At 52.7% G+C, this 15,950-nt stretch overlaps 2 protein-coding genes across 2 annotated transcripts; both read left to right on the top strand.

The window, feature by feature from the left end:
- The first annotated feature begins 232 nt into the window (after window positions 1-232).
- Window positions 233-9,846, top strand: FDX1L (ferredoxin 1-like). Its single transcript, XM_006898765.1, has 5 exons — window positions 233-377; window positions 461-515; window positions 685-791; window positions 9,458-9,545; window positions 9,690-9,846. Exons 1-5 carry the CDS (start codon window positions 233-235, stop codon window positions 9,844-9,846), a joined length of 552 nt encoding a protein of 183 aa, XP_006898827.1.
- Window positions 9,847-10,196: 350 nt separating this feature from the next.
- On the top strand, window positions 10,197-14,461 carry ZGLP1 (zinc finger, GATA-like protein 1). Its single transcript, XM_006898839.1, has 8 exons — window positions 10,197-10,281; window positions 10,360-10,648; window positions 10,904-10,960; window positions 11,206-11,520; window positions 13,271-13,356; window positions 13,716-13,809; window positions 14,030-14,155; window positions 14,302-14,461. Exons 1-8 carry the CDS (start codon window positions 10,197-10,199, stop codon window positions 14,459-14,461), a joined length of 1,212 nt encoding a protein of 403 aa, XP_006898901.1.
- The last annotated feature ends 1,489 nt before the right edge of the window (window positions 14,462-15,950 follow it).

Below are 15,950 nucleotides of genomic sequence, written 5' to 3'. Positions count from 1 at the left end.
GGGATGTCCTCCCCAATCCCACAAAGACTTTTACTGAATTAAAGTTTGTAAGTAAATAAGATTGCCTGGTTATTGGGGCTGCGATGGGCTTGGGTGAGAGGTCAGCGAGAGCAAACCCTTACCTCGCATTGCGGTCGTGCGCCTAAGAGAACCCGCTGCGCTTATACGGCGGTGATTACGGCCCCCGCGCGCCTTCGCGCATGCCTAGTCGTCGGGTCACGTGGCGCCTGTCATGGCGGCCGCCGTGGCCCGGGTCGGCGTGAATGCCGGGCTCTTGCTGCGGGCGACCCGGGGAGCTTGGTGGAGCAGACCTGCGAGCGGCCTGGGGGCCGGGGAGGCGGCGGCACCGGTGACGGCCAGGAGATTCCGGACGACAGGTACGCGGTGCCACGTGGGCGCAGCATGAACCGTCCAAGGCCGGCGGGGATGGCACAGCCGCTGACATAACTGTGTTTTCCAGGCTCGTGCCCAGCGCGGGAAGAGGAAGCGGGTGGCCCCGAGCGGCCTGGGGACGTGTGAGTGCGGGAGCGAGCCCCACCTGGCCCGGCCGCGCCTGTCCCCCGCCTCCTCCCCGAGGCTCCCTCCGGCCCCTCCTGTCCATCACGCCCTCATCCCCCAACCCTCGGTTCCGCCGCCCGCTGCGCCCATCCCTTCACTGGGCTTCTGCCCCCTGTCTGTCCCCAGGGTGAATGTGGTGTTCGTAGACCGGTCAGGCAGACGGATTCCGGTGAGCGGCAGAGTCGGGGACAATGTCCTCCACCTGGCCCAGCGCCACGGGGTGGACCTGGAAGGTGGGAGCCCCGCTTAGAGAACTGGGAACACTCGCATCCATTCATCTTAAAAATTACCATCAGGCTGTCTTTCTCCCATGGCTTAACCCTCCCATCAAACATGTATCAAAATCCAAACTGCTCCTGGTGGCTTGGACACAGCTCCTAGCCCTCATTCCCTCAGTGCTTGGTCTATAAGCATTTACAAGAGGCGAGTATTGCTCTCCTGGTCTTGTGTTCTCCCCTCCTCCCTCTGTTCTAACCACGCTGGCCTCCCGGCTTCTCCAACAGCCAAGTTCCACTCCTGCCCCAGCACTTTTGCACTTGACACTCCTCTCTCCCTAAGTGCCCTTCCCACCGTATCAGGCTCCTCTTCCTGCAGGACTCAGTGTAAATTCCATCCCCCTCAGCTCAAAGTCCTCGTGCCCCGGTCACCCTGTCTATTATGTTAATACCTTCTGCTGTCCTTACCACACTTATCACTATTTGCTGGGTTTGTCATCCATCCCTGTGACAAGAAGCAGACACTCCCATCAGCCACTGTGCTGGTATTTGAACGTAAACCACGCTCACTGTCCTCAGGTTGATTCCCACTGGTAGTAGTGAGCCTGTAGGAGAAAGTAGTGCTATCCCACAGGGCTTTGAGGACTGTTGTCTTTAGACAAGGAGAGTGCCGCATCCTTCTCCTGCAGAAAGGCTGGGAGGCTCACTGCCTAGCTGTTAGCTGCGAGTTACTATCTGGCCGCTGCTTGATTAGCTGCTTGACTAGCCTGCTAGCTGGAAGTTGTCAGTTCCATCCTCTGAAGCTCTGTGATGAAAAAGGCCTGTTGATCTGCTTCCCAAAGATTGTTGTTAACTGTCGTTGAGTCGCTGGCGACTTATAGCTACCCTATGAATGAAAGTCCTGGACTCCTCCTGTACAACTTTCGTCCTTTCTCCAGGTTCATAGGGTTTCCCAAGGCAAGCTATTGTGGAAGTGGATGCCACTCCTGCTTCCAAGCTTGGTGTGGTTTTTTGTGTGTGTGTGGTTTGGGTTTTTGTTGTTGTTGTTGTTTGGTTGGGGTTTTTTTGCGAGAAAAATTTATATTTAGCCACCTGTACTCAGTTTAGATGATCCCAATTTTGTTGGCAACATCCAAAACATCATAGTCAGGAGCAAGTCAAACATAGGCCTTCTTCTCTCCATCAGGCCTGATCAAAGTGTTGACCTTGGCCTCATCAATGTCATAGAGCTTCTTTACAGCTTGTTTAATTTGGCTCTTGTTGGCCTTGACATCCACAGTGAATACAGTGTGTTGTTATCGTCTATCTTCTTCATGACTGACTCAGTGGTCAGGGGAAATTTGATGATGGCATAGTGGTCAAGCTTGTTTCTCCTGGGGGCGCTCTTCCGGGGGTATTTGGGCTGCCTTCAGGTCTCAGCGTCTTAGGCCGCTGGAAAGTGGGTGACGTGCAGATCTTTTTTTTGGCTGTGGATGCCCTTCAGGATGCCTTCTTGGCCTTTAATGCCTTTGCTTTGGCTTCAGTTTTGGGAGGGGCAGGGGCTTCCTTCTTCACTTTCGGTGCCATCTTCGTAGAAAGTCCCACACTTGTTTTATTCAGGGAGCTCCACCGAACACTGTTCCCCATGGGTGACCATTCTCGCATTTGACTCATCAGTCAAGATTACAGCCGAGAAAACCCTATTATGCAGCAGCTCTCCTTTCACATGGGAATCAACTCCACGGCATGCAATTTGGAAAAGATGGACATTAAGTCAGTGAGTCTTGATGAAATAATAGCAGAAACTAAGAAATGAGCTCTGGTGGCCTAGTATTTTCACTGCCAACCCAAAGACAGGTTCAAATCCACCCGCTATTCCCAGAGAAAAAGATAGGCAGTTCCCTTGCATGTGATTTACAGCCTTTGGAAACCCACTGGAGGTCCAAGTATAAGTCAGTTCCAACTTGCTGACAGTGAGTATAGTATATACTTTTACGAAATCATACGCTGGACCCTCATCATTTCCTTCCCCTGCTCCCCCCACCGACCAAACTGTGCAGCTCTGCAACTGCATCCCTGCCCGTCCTCACCCTTCTGCCCCCAACCCTCACCTCCTTGTACCCCCAATATGTTTTTCCCAATAAAAAAAATTATAAAAAAAAAGAAATCATAGCAGATGGATCTTGGCAGAAAGCAAATAATATCAGAGGAATGTCTGTCTGTGTTTCATCGCCTATACAAAGGCATTTGACTGTGTGGACCACAACAAATGGTGGCTAACCTTGAGGAGAATGGGAATCCCAGGACACTTGATAGTGCTCATGTAAAACCTATTCTCAAACCAGGAAGCAGTCCTCAGAACAGAGCAGGGAAGCACTACATGGTTCAAAATAAGGAACAGAGTGTGTCAGGGATGTGTCCATACCTTTTCAGTCTTTATGCAGAACAGATCATTTGGGAGGCTGGACTTTATGAGGAGGAATGTGGCATCAGGATTGGAGGAAGACTCATCAACAACCCCTGTTATGCACATCCTACACCTTGCTTGCTTGACACTGAGGAGGACCTGAAGTGCTTGCTGCAGAAGGTCAAAGACTGTAGTCTTCAATATGGATTGAAGCTTAACATCAAGAAGACAAAGATTCTCACCGCTGGGCCAGTTGGCAGCACCATAATAAATGGAGACGAGATTGAGATTGTTAATAATTACAGCTTGTTTGGCTGCACAGTCAACACTCTTAACACCAGCAGTCAGAAAATCAAAAGACTAATTGCACTGGGAAAATCTGTCAGGGACCTATCCAGAGCACTGCAAAGCAATAGTGTGAGTCTGAGTACTAAGGTGCACCTAATCCAGGCCATGGTCTTTGCAATTACTTGCTATGAATCAGAGAGCTGGATAGTGACTAAAGATGACAGAAGAATCAATGCCTTTGAGTTGTGGTGTTGGAGAAGAGCCTTGACCATAGAATGGACCTCCAAGAAAACAAATAGGTCTGTCCTGGAGAGGGTGAAATCAAGTTTCTCCTTGAAGGCTAGGATTTTGAAGCTCCATCGCACGTGGCTAAGAAAGGACCTGTCCTTGGAGAAGGACATTATGCTTGGAAGCATGGAGGGACAGCACAGGAGAGGAAGACCTGGCTGAGGTGGATGGATACAGTAACTGGGGCAATGGGGTAGGTGTGTTGGAGTCATTGAGACTGGCTTAGGACAGGGCAGACTTCAGAGTTGTACATAGAGTCATTATGAGTCCCAGGTGACTCGATGGCACGTAACAGTAACAGCAGCTTTAGACTTTGTCTCTACCTACTTTGGTTATGTTTTCAGGAGGGACCAGTCTTTGAAAAAAAGACATGCTGGGAAAGGTAGGTGTTCAGAGAAAGAGGAGGACCTTCAGTGAAAAGGATTGGCAGTAGCTACAACGATGGTCTTGAGCATCATGGCGTTTGTGTTGTTAGGGCCAGGATCACTGACGCATAGTCCCCTTAACAGCACCTAACAACTTTAAGCATGTTAGCTTTAAGCGTATTAACTGATTGGATCTCATGACAACTCTAAAAAGACAGCCTGTTGTCCCCATTTATAGATTTGGAAACTGAGTCTCAGGTTAAGTAAACCTGGTGCAAGGTCAAGTAAGTGGCAAAACTAGATTTGGACCATCCCATTTTCGTTACTATTCAGTGCTGCCCTTCTCTGAATTTTAAGCACCTACTGTGTCTGATACAGGCCATGGTCTTCACAGTCACTTGTTATGCATCAGAGAGTTGGACAATGACTAGGGAGGATAGAAGGAGAATTGATGCCTTTGAGCTGTGGTGCTGGAGAAGAGTATTGAGGGTACCATGGACTGCTAGGGAAGCAAACAGATTTGTCCTTGAGAGGGTTAAACCAGGTTGTTCCTTGGAGGCAAGGATTCTGAGGCTTTGTCTGACATACTTTGGACATGTTGTAAGGAGGGACCGGTCCTTGGAGAGGGACATCATGCTTGGGAGGGTGGACGGACAGTGCAGGAAGGGAAGGCCCTCTAGGAGGATTCAGTGACTGGGGTAATCGGGATGTGTTATTGGAGACAGTGTGATTGGCACAGGACAGAGCAGTTTAGGGCTGTTGTACGTAGGGTCACTATGAGTCGCAAGCGACTCAACGGCACATAACAACAACAGCTGTGTGCCATAGCCTTGGTTGCTGAAAACGAGGACATGAAACACTACTTGGCAAAAGATCAAAGACTCCAGCCCTCAGCATGGATTGCACCTTAATGTCAAGGAAACAGAGAACTGCACCACTGGACCAATAAACAACATCATGATAGATGGAGAAAAGATTGACATTGTCAACGGTTTCATCAGTCAGCCCCCTTGGTACCAGCAATCAGGAGATGTATTTCATTGGGGAAGTTTTCTGTTTGGAGAGGAATTAGTCTCCAATGTACCTAGGGAACAATGATGATAGTTTGGAGACTAAGGTGCACCTGATTCATGCTGTGGTCTTTCCCTCTCCCTCTCCCTTTCTCTCTCTCTCTCGGCCTCTCTCTCTCTCTCTCTCTCCTCTCTTGGCCTCTTGCTCTCTCGGCCTCTCGCTATCTTGGCTTCTTTCTCCTCCTCTCTCTCTTGCTCTCTCAGCCTCTCTGTGTCTCTCAGCCTCTCGCTATCTCTGCCTCTCTCTCTCCTCCTCTCTCTCTCGGCCTCTCGCTATCTCGGCCTCTCTCTCTCGGCCTCTCTCTCTCTCTCTCTCTCTGCCTCTCGCTCTCTCGGCCTCTTTCTCTCTCTCTCTCAGCTATGGTCTTTTCAGTCACCTGCCAAGTGCTTGAGAGCTGATTAGTGAATAGGGATAACAGAAAAATTGATGCTTTTGAGTTGTAGTGTTGGAGAAGAGTGCTGAATATCCCATAGACTGCCAAAAGAACAGATAGATAAGTCTTGGAAATGTGCTGTTGTTGTGTGTGTAGACCGTCAACTCAGATCTGACTGATACAGGAGGAGATTGTCCCTCCTCCAGCAGAGCATCTGGTGGATTCGAACCAGAGAGCTTCTTAGAGGCAAGGATGTCAAAGCTTGGTCTTATATACTTTGGACATGTTGCTGTGAGAGGCTATTCCTTGGAAAAGGACATCATTCAAGGAAGTGGGGGAGGGCCAGGGAAAGAAAGACCCTCAGCCAGATGGATTGACAGTGACTATAGCAATGGGCTCAAGTGCGATGATGAAGATGGAACAGGATTCAGATCTGTTGTTCAGCATCTCTGTGAGTCATACTCGACCCAACAACACCTAACAACAACAGTAACTATGTGATATCAGATGCCCAGCTCATGCTTGGCAAGATAGAGCGTCAGTGAGAGAAAGAGATGGATTGACACTGCCCGCAGCAGTGGGTCTGAGCATGGTAGAGATTGTGGACGGTGCAGGATAGGGCGAGATATTGCCATTTGTTGTTCAGAGGGTCGCTGAGTCATGCCTCATTCAGCAGCACCCAACAACAACAACAGTGCTGTGTGCCAGGGACTGTGCTGGGAGCCGAGTGGACAGCATTGTACAAGACAGATAAAACCCCTAGCACCCCTCTTCATTTGCAACCTGATAAACCCTGATCTGTTATATCATGAGCATTGGCAAGAATTCTCTGACGAAAACCTCCCAAGTTTGTGCATTAGAAGCTGGGGGCCTAAGTTAAACATTAGAGCTGGGGCGAGGGTGGAATGAGGCTGGCCTGCCTTGCGATCCAATGTGGAGTCCAGCCAGTGCCTAGGCTTGACCTCTGGAAGCCAGGGGCCCTGGATGGCAGTCCAGGAAGGTGTTGGAAGATGGTTTTCAAAGTTGGAAGTTGGCAAATCTTGCCTCTTCCTGTGTGAACCTAGGGAGAGTACTCAGCTTCCCTGGACCCCCATTTCCTCATCTATTAAACAGGATGGCTTAGCTCTCATCTCGCTGGGTGACTGGGAGGAGAGGCCACAGTCAGGATGCAGTGGAGAGCTGGGATTATTCTGTGACTGGATACTTCTGACATCCTGTGATGCAGAAGAGATGTCCAGATGCCACTTGGAGCTTCAAAGCCCGAGGAGACCAGGAGGGTGGGTGGATTAGTCACAGGGCGGCCGAGGCATTGCTGGGTCCAGAGACTGCCCAGCCAGTGACACTTCTTAGCAGGGCATGTAAGAGGGTGAAGAGTGGGGTGAGCAGGGCAGGCGCCTCTTCTCTTGGGTGAGACACATGGTTCTTCAGCATCCAGGGCATGCCAAGTCTGTGCTGGGCAGAGAGAGTAGGGGAGGCCTATAGGGATCGGGGTGACCCAGAGATCAAGATGGTTACACCAGATGTGATTAAATACTGTACAAAAATGAGAGAGGTGATGATGGGGAGAAAGGACAAGAAGTAGGGGGCATTTGAGTCTCCAGAGACAAGGAGCCACTGTGGGAAGTGTGGTAGGAAGCATACTCTAGGCCGAGGGACTAGGATGTGCAAAGGCCCTGAGGTCGGGAGGGGCGGGCAGACACACGGATTTTACCTCGGGTGTATTTTCAGGGAGCGTGGCATCATCTGTAGGGAGTTACACTGCTAACCCAAGGTGGTACCAGTTTGTATCTACCAGCAGTTGTTGTTGTTGTTGTTATGTGCCATCGAGTCGCTTGCGACTCATAGCAACCCTTTGTACAACAACCCTAAATGCTGTTCTATCCTGTGCCAACCTAGCCATCTCAAACGCACTATTCCCACTGCTCCAGTCACAGAATCGATCCATCTCACCAAAGGTCTTCCTCTCCTTTGCTTCCCCTCCACTCTTCCAAACATGATGTCCCTTTCCAAGGACCAGTCCCTCCTTGCAACATGCCCAAAATATGTCAGATGAAGCCTCAGAATCCTTGACTCCAGGGAACACTCTGGCTTCACCCTCTCCAGGACAAACCTGTTTGTTCTCCTAGCAGTCCATGGTATATTCAACACTCTTCTCCAGCACCAGAGCTCAAAGGCATCAATCCTCAGTTTCTATCAGCCCTATTCACTGTCCAACTCTCCAATGCATAGCACATAATTGCGAAGACTATAGCCCGGATCAGGCGCTCCTTAGTCTTCAGCCTGACATCGTTGCTCTTCAGTACTCTTGAGAAGTCCCTCACAGCCGACTTTCCCAATACAATTCGTCTCCTGATTTCCTGGCTGCTGGTACCAAGAGCGTTGACTGTGGAGCCAAGTAAATTAAAACTTAACTATCTCAATCTCTTCACCATCCATGCTGATGCTGCCAATTGGCCCAGTGGTTAGAATCTTTGTTTTCTTGACATTTAGCTTCAGTCCATATAGGAGGCTGTAGTCCTTGATCTTCTGCAGCAAGCGCTTCAGGTCCTCCTCAGTTTCAGCAAGCAGGGTTATGTCATCTGCATAACGCAGGTTGTTGATGATTCTTCCACCAATCCTGATGCCACATTCCTCTTCTTATAGCCCAGCGTCTCGGATGATCTGTTCTGCATACAGATTGAAAAGGTATGGAGACAGAATACATCCTTGACGGACCCCCTTCTTGATTTTGAACCATGTAATGTCTCCTTGCTCTGTTCTGACGACTGCCTCTCGGTCCAAGTATAGGTTTCACATGAGCACAATCAAATGTTCTGGGATTCCCATTCTTCTCAGAGTCAGCCACAGCTTGTTATGATCCACACAGTCAAAAGCCTTTGCATAGCCAATGAGGCACAGATAGACATTCTTCTGGTATTCTCTGCTTTCTGCCAAGATCCATCTGACATTAGCTATAATATCCCTAGTACCATGACCTCTTCTAAATCCGGCCTGCACATCTGGCAGTTCTCTGTTGACATATTGTTCCAAACGCCAAACGTTTTTGGATAATTTTCAGCAGAATCTTGCTTGCATGTGATATCAATGATATTGTTTGATAATTTCCACACTCTGTTGGGTCACCTTTCTTTGGAATGGGAACAAATATTGATCTTTTCCAGTCAATGGGCCAGCTGGCAGTGCCTCCAGAAAAAAGATGGGCGTTCCCCTCCCATGCCGTTTACAATGTCCAAAAACCCACTGGAGGGTTAGTTCCAACTCCACAGCAGTGAGTTTGGTCTCGTTCGTTCTGAAGCAGGAGGAGAATGATCCTTGAGCAGCTCTCAGTGATGAGCCGGAGGGGCTGGGAGGTGTCCGAGTTCAGGTGGCCAACGTTGTTGTTAGGTGCCATTGAGTAGGACTCATAACGATACTATGAACAGCAGACCTGAACCCTGTCCTATCCTGTGCCGTCCTGTCGTCTCACACACTTGAGCCCATTGCTCCAGTCACTGTGTTAATTTTGTTGGTGGTCTCTCCCCTGAACCTCTGTTGGGCTGAATTTCAGGAAGGAGCAGAAAAACTAGAGATATGTGGATTTCTGCCCCATTTCCCTGACCTCTCTGTCCTCGCTCCCACCACACTGGTGCTGAGCGAGCCTGTCCCACCTTGGAGCAGCAGGGAGGCCTAACAGGGATAGGGGTTGCAGCAAGGGCTGAAGGAACCCCCTGGTTTCCAGCTCTGCTCTGTAATGGCTCCCCACACCCAGCAAAGCCCCCCCAGCCTCCTGGGGAGCCCCTGGGAAATGGGACACTGGATACAAAAGGGAAAGACAGCCTGATGTGAAGGGAGAGCCTCCCAGAGGAGCAGGCCTGGGAGGGAGGTGGGATGGCCGACTCTCTGCAGTGAGCACTCCTCCACTCACCACCCCCAGGGGCCTGTGAAGCCTCCCTGGCTTGCTCCACCTGCCACGTGTATGTGAGTGAAGACCACCTGGATCTTTTGCCTCCACCTGATGAGAGGTGAGCAGGACGGGAAGGGCCAGGGCAGCCCTGGGGCTCCTTGCGGCCCCCTTACCCCCGAATCCGGGTGTGCAGAGGCCCCAGCCTTCTCCCCACCTCCCCAGCCAGGAGGTTGCACCCCGCTAATGCTGTCCCCCTGCCCAGGGAGGACGACATGCTGGACATGGCCCCCCTCCTCCAGGAGAACTCCCGGCTGGGTTGCCAGATCCTGCTGACCCCCGAGCTGGAGGGGGCCGAGTTCACCCTGCCCAAGATCACCAGAAACTTCTACGTGGACGGCCACGTCCCCAAGCCCCACTGACAACAACGGGCAGCTACGCCACGTGGACACCACGGACCCAGGGCCAGGACCGAGGGCCAGCCCGCTGCAAGGACAGGCCAGGAGTCGGTGGAAGGACGCCAGAGGCCTAGGCCCCCCGTTTCAGAGACCCAGGGCCAGGCTCCCGGAGAGGGGGGCATAGCCCCTCTACTGCAGTGCTTTCCCCAAGACCCTGGAGAATCGGATGTGGATGAGGGTGGAATCTGGAGCTACAATAAAGCAGTCTTACAGACGTCCAGCATCTGAGTGTTCTTGGGGACAGCGCTGCGGGTCCAACAACCACAGCTTCCATGCATTTCCCCCCACCCCGACCTGTGCACACTCAGGCAGTGATGGGGGGACAGCAGGTGCGGGGTGCTGCTGGCTGTGTGCGGCCTGGAGTTTTGGGGGGGACGCACCGTCGGAAGACCCACGTGGGTTAGCGTGGCAAGGCCCCGCCCCTGCCGCTGCGGAGGGATTCGGAGGGGTCCAGGGGGCGCCCTGCACCGCGGGCAGCGCAGGTGATCGAGGACGCAGCGGGGACGTCCGGGGACGCAGCGGGGGACGTCGGGGTTAACCCAGGTGCGGCTCAGCGCGGACACAGCAGGAACCCCGCGCCTCGCAGCAGGTGGGGCGCATCCGAGAACCACTGGGGCCGCCCTCGGAGAACCCAGGACCGAACCCGGGCCGCCCAGGGCGCCATGGAGGCCCGGCCCTCCCCGCACTTCTCCATGCTGCTGCTGCGCGAGCTGCTGGCGCCACCGGGTCTGGAGACCGACCGGCCCCCAACGGGGTGCGGCTGCAGGTGCGTGCGGGCCCCATCCTCTCGCCCTTCCACCTGGCCCACGGGCTTTTGAGAATAGTTACCAAGGCGGGTCACGAGGTCATGAGGAGGTCAGAGGCCAGCTCCCCTCCCCCCCTCCGTCTCTCAGGGACAGTCAAGCACCACTCGGGTCATCTGGGGGTTGTGGAGGGCAACAACCCAGGAGTAACAGTAAAAAGAAAAAGTAAATAAAAAACCCCACATCACAGCATGGCCCCCACCCCACCCCCACCCCAGACCCAGCAGCCGCGGGACCCTGCCCGTCCCGGAGCACCTGGCCGGGTTTCTGGGTGGGTGAGGCTGCTCGGGCTCCTCACGTGTGCAGTTGCTGCGTGCAATAAATAAAGCCCACGTGGAGGAAGCGAGAGACCCTGGGCTGACACACAGTAGGTACACAGGGCTCGCCACAATCTCAACAGTGCTCTGACTTTCAGACAATTCAGGTGAGGGTTCTGAGCCCCAGGGAGCCACCAAGCAGCACCTGGGGGCTCGCCCAGCCCTCCCCCAGGGAAGGGGTGACCACACTGCCTTGTACTCAGGTCCACGTCACCTGTGCACCAGGCCTCGGTCGCCGCCCTGTGTTTCCTCCAGGCCGGGAGGTCCCGCTGGGATCCCATGGCTTTGGGGTCCCTGGCCAGGGACGCCAAGGACATGCCGGTCCCAGTCAGCCAGCGGTGCCTCGCCCTAGAGCAACCCAGGACCTCCCCGGCCCCCTCGGCCCAGCCCCAGAGGAGGCCTAGGAAGCAACCGAATCCCCTCCGGGGCACCGAGAAGGTGGACCCTGGGTTTGAGGGGGTGACGCTGAAGTTTCAGATAAAGCCGGATTCCAGCCTGCAGATCATACCCAGCTACAGGTAGGGGCTGCCGCAGGTGAGGGTGTTGTACAGGTGAGAAGAATGTCCAAGGAGGGAGAGCAGAGTCGCAGGCCAGGTGCTTGGAATCATCCACCCACTTTATGGAAAGGCACCCTGAGGCCCAGAGCTGGGACGACATTTCCCCCTCTCCCTGGGCGAGACCTCGGCCCGGCTTTCCAGTGCCATCATGTCCCCTGTTTCCCCTTTATGAAATTGCCCTAAGTGTTCTGAGAACCTCTGCTGTTATTCCTGGGAACGGTAATTGGTATCAGACGGTATCGATTGCAGCTCAGAGCTGGACAGACTAGAACCTTCCAGTAGGGTTTCAGAGGCCACCGTCTTTGAGAAAGCTGACTGCCACATCTTTCTCCTCTGAAGCAGCTGTGCGTTTGAACCTCTGGCCTTCTGGTTAGTAGTTGAGTGTGTACCTCAGTGCCACCAGGACGCCTGGATAATTTATCAACTCCTTCTTTGCTGTCGAGTCTGAACCAACACACAGCTGACCATCTGTTGGGTTTTTCTTTTTGTGTACCATTGAGTCAATTCAACTGGCACAGGAGGAGATTGTCCCCCCTTCTCCAGCAGAGTATCTGGTGGATTTGAACCGCGTGCCTTTGGGATTGCAGTGCCGCTTCTTGCCACTAGGCCACCAGAGCTCCCTTCTGTGGGGTTTTCGAGGCTGTAAACCTCACAGGACAAGATGGTTCATCTTTCTCCCAAGGAGTTGCTGGTGTATTTGTACCGCCAGCGATGAGCCTCCTTTAGGAGAACCGGGCCCCTCCCCGCAGACCAGATCTCCCTGTATATTAATAACAACAGCGACAGTAGCAGGTGACAGGAGCATTTCATGTCTGTGGACTGTGTGGAGCCCATTTTACAGATGAAAAGTTGAGGCACAGAGGTGCCTCTCTTTAGAGGTTGAACTAACTGGTTGAGAATGCTACAGAGAGGATGAGGGTTAGTGGGAGTACTCAGATTAGTAGTAGCTGGTGAGCGGGCCCAGGCTTACTACTTCTTAGGATTAAAGTAATAATCCAGGGAGCTCTGGTGGCCTAGTGGCAAGAAGCTGCACTGCAATCCCAGATGGATGCAGTGCGAATCCACCAGATGCTCTGTTGGAGAAGGAGGGGCAATCTCCTCCTGTACAAGTTGGATCCAGTTTGACAGTACACACACAAAAAAATAATAGAAGAAAAATTTTTTAAAGTAATAATCGTCCCTGGATGGCACACGCAGTTTGCATTTGACCACTAACCTACAATTTGGCAGTACAGACCTACCCAACAGCACAGAAGAACAAAGGCCTGGCGGTCTGCTTCTGAAAGGATTCCTTCCCATTGCCATTGAGCTTGTCCCAGCTCAGAGCGACCTCCGTCAGGTTTCTGAAGCTGTAAATCTTTATGGGAAGAGATTTCCCATACGTCTGCCTGAGGGCAGGTGGTGGATTCGAACTGCCAACCTTTTCAATCAGCTTCAATCTAGTCCTTCACTCCCCACACTGCTGGGGCTCCCTCTGGAAAGATTAACAGCCAAGAAAACCGTGTGAAGCAATTCTGCTCTGTAACATACGGGGTTGGCATGAGTCAGAGGCATCTTGAAGGTAATGGGGTTTCGGTTACCAAGAAGGGGCCTTTCAGACACTAAGTATGTCCTTAGAGGCTACTGGAGACCTCGATAGTATATCTTTATTTGGGGAGGTGTTGTCTTGAGGAAACAAGGGCCCCAATGCTGATGTCTCATCTACTGCCAGCCTGTCATGCAGCAGCCGGGCCCCAGGACCCCCGGCAGGCCCCGCCAAGGGCCCTGAGGCTGACCAGGGAGGCGGTGACGTTCTGGGTGAGTCCTGGGGTGTTAAGAGCTGTGACTATTTGGGGGTCCAGTTTCCTATCCTTGCCTTTATCCTAACCCCATTTAGACCCATCCAGGAGGAGTCACAGCGTTCCCCCTTCCCCCCCCCCCACGCTGAGTCAGCCCACCCCCAGCTCCCAGCTTCCTGCCCTGCCGGGGTGGTACCATCTGTCCTCCTGCCTGGCTTGGCTTCTGCTGTGGAGCCAGCAACCCCCCCTCTCTGGCTCAGCACTGAGTGGGGGGCCTTCACAGGCATCACCCTAAGTCACCCCACTACCAGTGGATTCCTGAACCCAGGTCTTGGCCTCTGACCCCCGGCCTCTGACCCCCTGCCTTTGCCCCCTCAGGACCCCGACGCTGTGCCTCCTGCAGGACCCAGAGGACTCCACTCTGGAGAGATGCTGAGGATGGAACCCCACTCTGCAATGCTTGTGGTATCAGGTCCTCAGAATGCAAGGGGGTCCCCAGCTGAGTGGGGGCTCAGCCTGCGGGGGGGGAGGTGCGGGAAGAGCTTTGTTTATTTGGTGTCTTCAAATCCACTCCAGCATGGGGTTGTGGGGAGGAGAAACACCTACCTGGAGGAAAGTGGCTGCTTTGTGGTGGTTTCTGGGGCCCCGCTGCATCCTGAATGGTGGTTTTCTTATACCCACTGCATCACCAGGTACAAAAAATACGGTACCCGATGCTCCACCTGTTGGCTGGTACCCAGGAAGAATGTTCAGCCCAAGAGGCTTTGTGGTCGATGTGGGGTGTCCCTAGGTGCCTACCATGGCCCAGCTCAGCAAGGGTAAGCCTGTCCCCACCCACTTTCTGGGTGAAGAGTAGGCAGGGGGTATCCTGGGAGACGCCAGGAGGAGCCTGGGTATAGAGAGCTATTTCAGGTGGGTGGGGAACCGTGCCATGAGCCTTCTGTCTGTCTCTTCCCCCATCCAGGGATCCTGGTTGCAAGACTCTGGCCTCAGGCTCCAGAGCCCCTCAGGGAAAAGAAGAAGCTGAGGGCCCTGTCCCAGGGGGCCATGGACCCCCTCCTCAGTCTGTGCTCCAGATGCCGTGGACTGTACCTCCCCCCAGGAAATTATCTCAGCATCAATAATGCAGTGTTAACGGTTGCATCAATAAAGGCCAGAGTCTTCTGAAAGAAAGAGCAGTTTGATTTGGGGACATCACCCTTGTGCACTCCTGAACGTACTCTCCTCTGGCCCAGGAACACGGGCTCGTGTGTTCCCACTGGAATCCTGAGGGGTACACACACACACACACACACACACACATTCACATTCACATTCACACAGAGTTGTCCAGAGAGGCAGCATGCACCACTAAAGCCCATACCATCATCACAGGCAAAGAAATAGACATGCAACCAGAAACAAAACAACTGTGGCTCAACTCTCCCCTGAAATACAGGCCTGGAAGATGGGTAATAACTCCAGGGAGGTGTTCTCTCCTTAGAAGAGGAGGGAAGACGAGATCAAAGCGCAGTATCTGCCTGCAGACAAAGTGCAGAAGACAGGATGGAGCAGAATGGAATGATGAGTGGAAATGAGAAAGGGAGAAGTGGGCAGAGGGCAGTTACAGTGTGGGGATTGAAACTCCTGTCATAAAACGCAAAGTGTGCGACTGGTTGAATGGAAAAGCCACTTGCTTTGTTCACTCAGATCCCAATTTCTTTTTGAAAACTCTAGGGAGCTCTGGTGGCCTAGTGGCAAGAAGTTGCACTGCAATCCCAGAGGTACACAGTTCAAATCCACCAGATGCTCTGCTGGAGAAGGGGCAATCTCCTCCTGTACCAGTCAGATCCGACTTGACAGTGGTGGTTGTTAGGTGCCGTCGAGTCGTAGACGACTCATAGCAACCCTATGAACAAAAGGCCTGAGCACTGTTCATAGAGTTTCCAGAGGCAAGCCATTTCAGAAGTGGATGCCACTCCTGCTTTCAGGCTTGTTTTAGTCGGGAAGCTCCACCAAACATTGTCCACCATGGGTGACCATTACCACGTTTGGCACATCAGTGTCACAGTGTTTAGCATCACAGCAACCACGAGTTACCTCTGTACAGCAATGCACAGACCAGTGCTACACCACCTAGAAGAATGTTTCAAAGGAAAACAATTTGAACCTGTCCTGAGGGCCGCAGATTAAAATCACCCACCTTCAGCTTGGTAGCATAACTTTCTGTCCACTGTGCCAGTCAGATCCAGTATGATGGTACACCAAAGATAATAACACAACAAAACCGCTCAAAACTGATAGCTGACAAGTTGGAACTGACTCATCTGCACCTAACACCTGAGTCGGGTTTTGGAGGCAATAAAAGCCGCCAGAAGAGATTACTTCTGAGGAGCTGCTGGTGATTGAACTGCCAGAGAGGAGCCACCTACGGTTAGGAGTTCATTCCCTGCCTGAAGTCAGACTAAAGAGAGGCCTTAGCCCTCAGTTGCTAAGTCAGTCTCCCCTCAGATTCCCCATAACCAGATGACCACTTGGTCCACACTCATGGGGATTCAGCCCCACAGTCACCTCCTCTGAGAAGCCTCCCTGAAGCACACGGCCCATAACCCCTTCTCTCAGTCTATCTCTGCT

The sequence above is a fragment of the Elephantulus edwardii genome, unplaced genomic scaffold (assembly GCF_000299155.1).
Source record: "Elephantulus edwardii isolate Elephantulus edwardi_28Jun2011 unplaced genomic scaffold, EleEdw1.0 scaffold00237, whole genome shotgun sequence".
Classification (NCBI taxonomy): Eukaryota; Metazoa; Chordata; class Mammalia; order Macroscelidea; family Macroscelididae; genus Elephantulus; species Elephantulus edwardii.
This window is presented reverse-complemented; position numbering and strand designations above follow the sequence as displayed.

Bases quoted from the DNA above. Each gene is read 5' to 3' on its own strand.
- FDX1L (XM_006898765.1), top strand. From the start codon at position 233: ATGGCGGCCGCCGTGGCCCGGGTCGGCGTGAATGCCGGGCTCTTGCTG. The intron at 378-460 runs GTACGCGGTGCC...TGTGTTTTCCAG, and splicing joins CAGGAGATTCCGGACGACAG to GCTCGTGCCCAGCGCGGGAA. The intron at 516-684 runs GTGAGTGCGGGA...GTCTGTCCCCAG, and splicing joins CCCGAGCGGCCTGGGGACGT to GGTGAATGTGGTGTTCGTAG.
- ZGLP1 (XM_006898839.1), top strand. From the start codon at position 10,197: ATGGGGGGACAGCAGGTGCGGGGTGCTGCTGGCTGTGTGCGGCCTGGA. The intron at 10,961-11,205 runs GTGAGGCTGCTC...CCTTGTACTCAG, and splicing joins CTGGCCGGGTTTCTGGGTGG to GTCCACGTCACCTGTGCACC. The intron at 13,357-13,715 runs GTGAGTCCTGGG...TTGCCCCCTCAG, and splicing joins GGGAGGCGGTGACGTTCTGG to GACCCCGACGCTGTGCCTCC.